This window comes from Sander lucioperca, chromosome 7, assembly GCF_008315115.2.
Source record: "Sander lucioperca isolate FBNREF2018 chromosome 7, SLUC_FBN_1.2, whole genome shotgun sequence".
NCBI lineage: Eukaryota > Metazoa > Chordata > Actinopteri > Perciformes > Percidae > Sander > Sander lucioperca.
In genome coordinates this window covers 32,056,445-32,067,401 of record NC_050179.1, presented here as the reverse complement: position 1 = coordinate 32,067,401, position 10,957 = coordinate 32,056,445, and the positions used below count along the sequence as shown (strand labels likewise).

Sequence of the window (10,957 nt, the reverse complement as noted above, 5' to 3'; positions counted from 1 at the left end):
TCTGTTGTATTTCTGTGCTGTGTGGGTAGGTAAAACAAGTATTGGCACGCTTGCAGAATGTCTGGGTATGGAGGTCTTGAAAATATTACCCTGAAGCAGCCATGTACAGCCATTAACATGAGAACAGTTTTAAATTGTTTTGCAGACATTATAGCAAAATTGGTTGAGTTGGTTAGTGTATCTCTATATGAAATGCAAATAATTAATAGTAGATTGTTTTTTAAATGTGTTCTGGTGTCTTCCTGTAGTTATCACCTTGAAGAGCTGGACCTGTCCTCCTGTCTCCTGACTCATGAAATGCTTCAGATGCTGTGGCCGGCCTTCAGACACACACATAACCTCAAGTGAGACTAAATCATTAATACTTCTGTTGTGGTTTGCAATCAATAACAAAGGAAGACCTCTGAAAGGAAATCCGTGTTTTGTGCATGATGGTGATATGTTCATGTTCTACTACTAAGAAGTTAGCAGTGATTGTTGAACCATTGCTAAGTGAATACAAATATCAGAATCCAGATGCAAACCTGTCATGGTACAAGCTGCAAACTGCTGGCATTCACACTAGATTGGGTCCTGCTGCTGAGTGAATAGTAGTGAACAGGTACTGTAATTCAGATTTTAACTTGTGAACAGCTGCTATCAGACTCTGAATTGACCCATCTGGTTCTAAGTAAATTTAGCCTTCCTAAAAACACCCACTTGTGTCAGAGATTGTATTCTAACACTATTCTGTTAAGTTTAAGACATTTGTGGCAGTATCATTATTATGAAGTAGATTATCTGTCCTTATCAGCTACTACAATGCATGCTCTGTTTTATTTCTGAAAGTCATAAAGTAGTTGATCTAAGAGCATTAGATGTGTCTGAGAATGATAGGAAGTTAAGTCTTTCCACTGTCAAAATAAATCCTTAATTCACAGAGTAAAATGTAAACATTGCTCCACACGCCGTTTTTCCCTCTGTGGTCTCTCTCTGTTCCGCATTGAGCCCGTTTATCTTCGGGATGTTGAAGGTCTCCAGCACACCTCTGTCTAAGTTAACATGTAGAAATGCACAAAGCCCCGTGAGAGCTGTCGCTAGCTAGAGTATCCAGTAAAATAATGTCAGAAACTGCTTACGCTGACCATGATTGCAGCAGAATGATTAAGCTTCTGTCTGTTGTTTGAGCAAAGGCCCCACCAGTCGGTGTTAGCTCTTGGCAGATCAGGTTCTGAAGGCTCGCTGCTGATGACCAGATCCTCCCTGCTGCAGCCCAGCCACCCTCGGCCTCTCTCTTGCTCAATACGGATACGGCTAAATATCTAGATCAGTGGGCCGCGAAAGTAATATAGTAATATAACGAGTAACGTAACTAATTACTTTTGATACTAAGTAATAAGTAAAGTAATATTAGTTTTTTAAGGAGTAATAAGTAAAGAGTAGAGAGTCTTTATAAATGCATTTTTGTTGACTTTGGATGACTCCCATGTTTGTCATGCATGTGTATGCTGTGTGTGTTATGATTGTTGTGTCTGCCTGTCTCTGTTGTCCTCAGTCTGCAGTTTAACAGCCTGGGTCCTGAGTCCTGCATCCTCCTGAGAGATCTGCTACTAGACCCCAAGAGCTCTATTAAATCCCTAAAGTAAGACTAAACTTTTATTCATGTCTTTATGTTTGTTTAGCCTGTGTCCAAAGGAACCATTTATTTGTACTGTACTGCTGTCTTTTAATTTGGAATACAGTGTTTCCTTTAGGATTTTTTTTTAGCAGCCCCCTAAAGAAATACAACAATAATAAACCATCCCATAGAAATTCTGTATAAAATGGATTTGGAATGCTGTATAATGAATGCCAAACGCCTAAATGCATTCATAGATAGACATGTTCTTAAATAGTGCAGGTAAAATTTACATCAAAAGATGAATAGAAAAAAAATCCATAATAAACACTACAACTCAAGAATTAAATGTGCAATCATTTCATCACGTTGTGTTATACAACAATAGTAAAATGTATCTCTCAAGAGTGCAATTAATTCATTACATGTCTCCCTATACAAGGAGGCTACAGGCCTGCAGTCAGAAAATCCCATAATTAGCAGGTTGCATTTATGGTGAAAGTCAACACCAAAAAGATCAGGGCCTCAAAAGGTTCATACACCATGCATCAGTGCATACATATATAAAGGTGCACAATCAACCGGACACAATGGGTAATGGTCCTGATAATATATGTGTATATTCATAAGTATCCAGGACAGGGAACCCCTCAGATGAAACATTAGTACAATATATAAAAATAATGTACAGAATAAGGGATCACAAAAATCTTAACAATTCATTCATTCATATATAAAGACAGGGTTAATAACTATTTCCAATATACACTTTTTTATATATATTTTTTGAAATGGTCTTTGCACCCCGAAAGGCAGTAAATAACTTCTGGGATCTGAAAAAGATCTGTCATATGTAGCTGCTGTGATCCTGTAAAAACCCCCACAAATCACTGCCTCATGTTCCGCTTGGAAAGAACCAATGAAATGCCTCCATGCCCCGCTGTGCATACTCTACCCCTCCCATGTATGAGCCTGAGCTCAAAGCGCATCATCCCCCCGGAGTTACTGCAAGTCTGCTAAAGAATGGAGGAGAAACTAGCAAATTTGCCACTGCCGCGCTTAATGGCAACTGCCCACCCAGCTAAAAGAAGGAAAAGAAAAGAGACTGAAGCTCTGCTCTGTAGCAGCGGTGCTCGTGCACATCTGCATAGGCGCAGGAAGTGAAGGTACTGGAGGTGCTGCAGCACCCCCTGGTGGCGATATTTTATAACTGCGATGAAAAAAAAATTAAAATGTAAATACATTTTACTATTCTCTTTACTTATATTTATGTATTGTTTGTTTATCTTTAGAGTTTCTTGTACTTTCCCCCTATCCCTTGCTGTAGCAACAGTGTGAATTTTCCCTGTTGTAGGAATAATAAAGCATTTTGAATCTTGATCTGCCTGCTCACATGTAGCTCTGTGCGGAGACCACAGCGACTTTTATAAGTTTCTGAACGTACAGTGACGCTTCCACACAATGCTTCTGTTCATGTAGTCATGCAAATCAGCAGCACCAAGACCTGACAGGGTGAATATGGCAGTAATAACCGGTCTTAATGGAAGGCAAGAGTTAACGGCGGCGCTTCCCGCCTGATGGGAGTGTGTGTTTGGGGAGAAATAAACACCTTTTACCTTCTGAGTGGAGGGGAGGATAGGGGGTGGTCCTGCACTCCCAATGCGCTCATACAGTATGGAGATGCAACAACAGCTATTCTCCCAAAACGTTTATCCACGAGTCCCCAGCCCCCCAGTTTCCACACAGTGTCCAACACAGAAAACGTCCAAAAAGTGACAGAGAGAGCCCGCTGAGCTGTTACAGCGCGCCGGTACTTTTTCTCCGGTGAAGTGTCTCATTTTGGATGATCTGGATATTCAGGGTCTCATGGCAGAGTTTATCAGCCGAATTCCAGAGCGCAAATCTACGTTTGGTGTACTGAAATCATCGTACGGTAGAGACACAGTGTCTTACATCTCTGCGTCTTTTTCCTGCTGCCGTGCAGGCCCAAATGGTAGCCTATATTTAGCCTAGTATGATTGTGATTTATGTATGCCTATTATAAAGAAACAAATAGTCTGTAACTTTTTAGAATTTGTCACATACTGTTGGAAAAGAAAGATTTTGCATAGTCTGTTACTTTGTGGCACTTAGGCCTTTTTCTGGCTGTTATGCGGTTTATGAACACTTAATCTACTTGTGGTTGTTTTAAAATAAACATATATTGTCATCTAGACAACCAATCCTGGTGCGTCAAGTTCCTTGTTTTAACAGACATTTTGATTATGCATCATGCATGTATTGCTAATAATATATAATTTACATTGGTCGCACTATATAAATAACATTTTAGTTTATATGCACACATTCACATTGATATTTAGGAGTTCGCTGTGCAGTAGGCCCTATGTTGGGATATAGTTTGTAAGCACCGTCAGCTCAGCTGTACTTCATGGAGGGGAGGGGCGAGTGAGTTTTTAAAAGGAGACAGAGGTAGAGTGGTCTGCAGAATACAGAGCCTGTGTAACATAGTATCTTTAGACTCTACGTGGACCGTGGACCCCCACCAGCACCCCAGCACCCCCTGCCGAAAATATTTTCCCGCGGCTCTGCACGTCTGTGTGTGGGTCGGGGGAGGGGTTAGACAGAGCACAGAGGAGATGCTACTTTCAAATCTGGCTAGTTTTTTAACATTACCAACCCCTCAAATGTCTCACTGATCCAATGTGTTCTTCAGACTGTGTGACAACCCTCTGCTGGAGTCTGGAGGCTGCACCCTGCTGGAGGTTTTGCCAGAGAACCAGTCCCTAACACACCTGTCCCTGATGCACACTGGGCTGGGGGACCAGGGTGCCTTGAAGCTGGCTGAGAGGCTCCAGCAGCACATGGGGCTCCAGGAGCTCAACGTGGCCTACAACAACATCGGAGACAACGCTGCTCTGACTCTAGTGGACGCCTGCAGGGAACACCCCAGCATTCACACTGTGCAGTAAGCAGCTCTTCACTACATCCACAGCTTGTATACTCGCATCATATATGCTGTACATACATAAACAATATATGCATATTTACACAGACGGACACAGAAATGCAACGGTCTGTCCCCCTCAAAGCTTTTAATGTGATGTGTAGTGTAGAAACTAAATGCTCATCATATTTGCTGAAACAGTAAGCACAGCAGTCCAAGACAAGCCAAAGTCTGCAGGCTTCATAACACAGACACAGATCAGAGATGTACTTTGGCCCTAAATCATAAAAGTGCTTAATAGGGGGGCTTTCACACCTGGAAGTCTGAATCAAGGTCTGGACCAAGGTTCATGTTTTTGCTTTTGATCCGGTTAGTTTTGGTTTCACACTGCAGTTATGCAAGCTAACTAAATAACTATACATGACAAAAGTATGTCCTGTCGTCATCACATATGTGAGCCGCGTCTCCCGACAGTTGTAATTGATTAGTTTGTAGACTGGCATTCCCGTCCTCTCGTATCCTCTCTGTGTGTCAGAGTTTTTCCAGCTGACCGCTGCTCTCCCCGTGCTGCCACGGCTTTTTGTTTTGTTGCGTTGTTGAGAAGCAAGACACGGGAACTTAACTTGGGGTTTGAAGAGCTGCAGCATTTATTCAGAGACAAACTGAAACCTACACTGTACATTTACTACCACTTAACTGCTAATTTATTCTCTGCTCCGATAGCCGACTGAGCGCTGGCATGTACAGTAATCACTGAGCTATTCCTTAAAGGAGCTTCCCCGGTCTTATACCACGATGATAGCCTGCCAGAGCTTCCTGTATTTGGTCCAAAAGTCCAAACCATCCAAAAAATGCTTTCACACTAGAAACTAACCGGACCAAGGTTCAGCTTGATCCGGACTGAGACTACCTCTTTTGGTCAGACCAAATTTCGGCCATTTGGTCTGGACCAGGGTCCGGGGCATACCTGTTAACACTCCTGTTTTTCCCGGGTTTCTCCCGTTTTTTTAGCCCTGTCTCCCGGACCCCTCCCGGTTTGTTATTTCTCCCGGGAAACTCCCGTAATTTGCATGGCCCAAACTCCTTTATAAATAATCGGACCAATATGTTTGTCTAATGTTGACAGATCTTGTATGAAACGCATCCTATTCACACACACCATATACAATTTTCAACCTGTTTGTTACCTCAATCTGGCAACCTATAACCCAGTTGTGCAGTTGATCTCTGCGCAAGCTTTGCAGAAAGTTCAGACCCGAAAGCGAGCCGATAAAAATGGCAGGTGAAGGCAGTGTTCCCGCAAAGAAATGGAAATATAGCTGTAAATTTCAACAGTGTTGGGCACAACAGTTTACATGCATCTTACCTGGTCTTATCGTCAACCTCCACGCTTTTTATAAGGTGTGTCGCATTGATTTTAATGTAGCACACGGCGGGAAAAATGACATTACCCAGCACATTAAAACACAGCAGCACCATTGCGCAGAAGAGGCACATAAGGGCACACAGGCGATTTCATTCTTCATCACGAAAGGACAGACAGAGGCAGAAAACGTGAGGCAAGCTGAACTCAAGATGGCAATGTTGGTAGCAGAGAAAAATGTTCCTTTTGTGTTTTGTGACGACTTCACTGCGAGTGTGGCAGGGATGTTCCCTGATATTAATAAATTAAGTTATGTTTTCATTTATATTGCAATGTAAATAATACACTTAACACTTACAGTGTGTGTTGATGTAGTGTCTTGTGTCTTTGTGTAGCTTGTATCTGAACCCTCTCAGTGATGTGGGGAAACAGACCCTATATGTTAGAGGTGTTCCCAAGACCCAGAGCGGTCTGAGGGTCAAGGTCCTGGCTTCAGTCACTGAAGGCTCAGACATCTCCGAGAACTGGCACCCCATCCTCGATGTGATACGAGAGAATGCCTCGTCCTGGGACCGCCAGCGTGTCAAGCAGCAGCTTCAGGTACACTATGCAGTGAAATTAGGGAAAAACCTCAGGATGACAGAAAGAGGAAAGTCCAAAACTGAGGAACATAAGTAAGGGTTAATGCCCGACAAGGTGTCCATTATTTCATCCATGAGATATTTATATAATCCGCTCAGCTCAGAGAACCCCTTAGCTCAGACAGCTACGAGCCAGAAAGCTAACGCTATGCTAGCAAGTTTCAAAGTCAACTAGAACTGCAAGCAGTTATGACTAGTTAAAAACAAATATGTGGCTTTACCACCCTTAGTAGTATTTAGATTATTTAATTGATTGCACTTTTTAAACACTGTTACTTGACAGTTAAATAAGTTAAAAAAAATATATACAACGGTGTATTTTTTTACAGCGCACACAAAGGAGCTGCCTCCAGCCCCTCCCCCACATGAAGTTGCATGCATGATAGCGTCAACGTTGCACTTGCTCAGAGAGGCTATCGTTACGTTAGTAGTAGCATGCTGCTGGTGGTCTTGCCGTGTGATTAACTGTACTAATAAAACCGTTGAAACAACGCAGCTACGCTGCTGTGAAAGCTCCCCGAATGTCATTTATCAGATTCTGGTTGTTACCCCTCTCCGCGGCAGTCTCTTCCACTCCATATCTTTATAACCGAGCTAGCTAACTGGAGCTAACCGCTAATCAGAGCTAATCGTTGCTAACCGAGCCTTCAGTTCTGTGTGTCTGTATTCATTAACTGCATGTATGGACTCGAGCCCGAATAAAACCCTTCATTTTATTAAAATGGCTGTACAAGTTTTAAACTACAACTCAGAGTTGTTTGAATAATAGAAATCTGCTCAAGGTACGGTGTAGCGTTAGCGTGCCAAGTTGATGCTTTCTCTGCGGAGTGCAGACTGATTTGCTCTCGCGAGTCACGTGACCAAATCACAGCCTTTGCAACTAGGAAATCGCGTTTTAACATATCGCGATATTATTGCAAATGCAATTAATCGTTCAGCCCTAGTTGGCAATTAATTTAACAGTTGACACTAATCCATTCATCTTTGCAGCTCTTGCGCCATCCTGTAGTGTTCTCGGGACAAAGCACTGAACTTGTTAGTAAGTATCCTGTGTCACTTTTTAATGGACACCCTGCAACCAATCAGAATTGAGTATTTAGCCAGCATAAAAAACTCGACTCTTACACAATGGTAAAGCATACATTCCATTAATCGTTAATTAAAAAGAAAAAAGTGTGAATACAAAAATATTCCTACATGAGGTCCATTGAGATGGCATGTGGCTGAGAGTGTAGATAGGGTTGGCTCTCAACCACTAGATTGGCAGTTAGAGCCTGGCCTCCTCCGGCCACATGTCAAAGTGTCCCTGAGCAAGACACTGAACCCTGAGTTACTTTCCGGGCGCTGTAAATGTAGCTGTCTACTGCTCTTAATGCTTAGGATGGATTAGAATCCACTAATTGAATTTCACTACATTGTACTGTCCATTGTATGTGACATATAAGAATAACGTTTGTGTTGTTAGGTGTGTGTCAGTCACCCAGTCTCCCTATGTGCAGGTTTTCCTCCAGGATCTGGAGTGGGGCCGTCGGCAGCAGCAGAGCTTCTGGAAAAGGCTGCACTTCCGCAGGGTGGAGAAGGGTGTCCGGCAGACTCTACACATGCTTGAGAAGGACACTCTACCTCCATCCACATGAAACCGCAATTAACCAATAAACACCAAGAGGTGAAAGGGAAGTATGTTTTCAGCAGCATATCAGGTTTAAATCTGAGTGTGTCCACACAGGAGAAACATCTGCAGCTAGTCTAAACTGGAGGTCCAGGAGGTACATTTTCATTATTGTAACAGAGAAGACTTCATTCAATATTTACAAAGCAGCTTAAAGACATCCCTGACTTTGTTTTACATACATAATGTAACCCTGATTCAGTCAGGACACTCGCAGGTTTTAACCAGTTATTGCAAATACTGTATATATTAGGGCTGTCAATCGATTCAAATATTTCATTGCAATTAATCGTATGATTGTTAACTCGCGATTATTAGCAAATCATTCGCACATTTTTGATCTGTTCAAAATGTACTGTAAAAGGGATTTATTTTTAAGTTTTTAATGCTCGAGCTATTTGAGACTGGACGTACTCCGGTGGTAACTCCGTTCACATCAACAGTTCATGCAGATAACTTTAGTCTGGTGGAGAGAACCATCTGGAAGGGCTTTGGATCTCAACTTGCCATTCAAAAACCCTTTTTTTTTATTCAGAAAAAAACACACACACACCAGTGTTTCCTCTATGTTGATTTTTTTGTGGCGGCCACAGAAATAGGACTGCACAAAAGGCCGTCTATCAGCAGTGATTGTTAAAGTGCATGTCGGAGAACAGCGCAGACGCGCTTTACACCGCGAGCGGGCACGCGCGCCACTTGGCGGAAAAGGGAGAGAAAGAGAAAAAAAATAGACTGCCGCTGTACGGAGGATAGTTGAGATTGCGTGTGTGCGTCCTTGAGAACTGAAAGTCGTATAACTTATGTTGTCAGTTCATTTAAGCCTGTTATTGTATTAGTCTATAGTTCTTGCAAATTTAAATTAACTGGTGATTTTCGTTGTTTGTATTCTTCACCTGCTAGCTAAATTGCACGTGGCTGTTGATTCGATATAATAGCGAACGCCCTTGCTCACATTTGTATTTTAGGTGCATTATTTACATGCTGAAGTAGTTACACTGCATTAAGATAATGTAATTAATAGTGGGTTTATTGTTATTTGCTATATATAATTCCTATGCATTGTGTATGGTAGCCTTTACAATGTTATTTATTTCTTTGTAGAACCACACACACACACACACACACACACACACACACAACACCATACCAAAGCTACCCCCGCCCATGTTTCTACTGTTGCTTGATCTTAATAAAGCATCAAAAGAGAGAAGTTGTCTCCGTCCATGTTTTAACAGACACACCTGGGGCAAAGTTGGAAACCAGAATAAGCTACAGTGAAGTTTAAATACAGTCCTAATTCTGATTAAACGTTGTCCAATTAGAATTGGGTTGTTGTTCGGACAGACCTGCCCCCACTGCTAAAAAAAATCCTAAATGAAACACTGTATACACACACACACACACACACACACACCTTCCATCCCCTACTCTGTGCAGTGCTGCTGCACAAGACGAGCCGTGGATGCATGCAGCATGGGAATGAATTACAATAGAAATATATTTATAAGTCGCTAAGAGGGTCTGAAAAGTCGCCAAATCTAACGAGAAACTCGCCAAGTTGGCGACACTGTCCACAAGGTTACTGCATCGCGTCCTGATTTCCCGTGCGTTAACCAAAAAATGAGTGCCTTTAAAAGGAATTTGCTAATTCGTTATTTTCACGTTCATTTTGACAGCCCTAACATATAAAATAGGAAAATGTGATTGGTGCCTCCCTAATATCTTCCATATTTATGGCTGTCATTTTATTTGGAGCCACATGCAGCCACATCATGCAACCTTTTCTGATGTTGTATTCTGTGTTTTATTCTTTTAATTGTATGTTATGTTTTGTTTCATTCTTGGTTCTTGTTGTAAATCACTTTGGATTCCTGCTGGTGGCTGTAAAGCGCTATAAAAATAAATGTTGATTGATTGATTGACATCTATGCAAAACCATATTAATACCTTTTGACATGTACTTTTACGGCTAGTCTATATCCTTCGCGTTCCACTTCCGGGATTGCTCCGGTGCTGCAGGGAATTCCGCCGGATGCATGTATTTTCTCTTTCCTTCCGTTTTCCTCCCATCCCCGAATGCTATGTGGAGTAGCCAGACCCTCCTCCAAAGCGTACTGAAGGAGGGTCTGGCGACTATCAAAGCAAGACTATTTTACGGCCAACAAAGTGTACACTATAATGTTTTGGGACTATTTATTCCAGCAGATTTATTGTACTGTGTTTGCATTTAAGTGTAATCTGTCTTTGTTGTTTTTCTCTGCTGCCAACAGATTTGTTTTTCTCTGATATTTTCAACAGCCTTATTTCAACACCAACAGGGGTGCTGTAGTTTGGTAATGTGTGTTGGTTGTAGTAATGAGTGTTCAACCTCCATACTTATTTTGGTACCGACTGTATTGTATCCATAGCAACAAGTACCAAATCCTGGCATTAAATGTGTAGTTGGAGTTTTTTTTACTTGAAGGTGTACTTTATTGATCCATCTTGGGGAAGTTTTTTTTTTTTTTAGTTTGAGTGATGTGACTGCCATTTGGTTCAGTGCCTTGCTCAAGGACTTTGCAGCAGTGCCAGGAGGTGAAATGGCACCTCCCCAGCTACTGCCTACCTCCTCTTGGTGGGAACAGGAGGGTCGCAGGTTCAAGTCTCTGTTCAGACCAAGTGTGGACTGGTAGCAGGAGAGGTGCCAGTTCACCTCCTGGAGCAAGGCACTGAATCCCCGACTGCTGGGAGTGCCTGTCAT

General features: G+C 42.1%; 1 protein-coding gene across 2 annotated transcripts in view; it reads left to right on the top strand.

Annotated features, from left to right (window-relative positions):
* Positions 1 to 10,443, top strand: part of nlrx1 (NLR family member X1) — a 45,537-nt gene extending 35,094 nt beyond the window's left edge. For both annotated transcript variants that reach the window (XM_031277345.2, XM_031277344.2), the window contains exons 8-12: positions 249 to 344; positions 1,535 to 1,621; positions 4,314 to 4,565; positions 6,303 to 6,507; positions 8,048 to 10,443. In XM_031277345.2, coding sequence (XP_031133205.1) covers positions 249 to 344; positions 1,535 to 1,621; positions 4,314 to 4,565; positions 6,303 to 6,507; positions 8,048 to 8,185 — 778 coding nt within the window. In that variant the 3' untranslated portion in view covers positions 8,186 to 10,443. The remainder of the gene's footprint in view (positions 1 to 248; positions 345 to 1,534; positions 1,622 to 4,313; positions 4,566 to 6,302; positions 6,508 to 8,047) is intronic.
* The last annotated feature ends 514 nt before the right edge of the window (positions 10,444 to 10,957 follow it).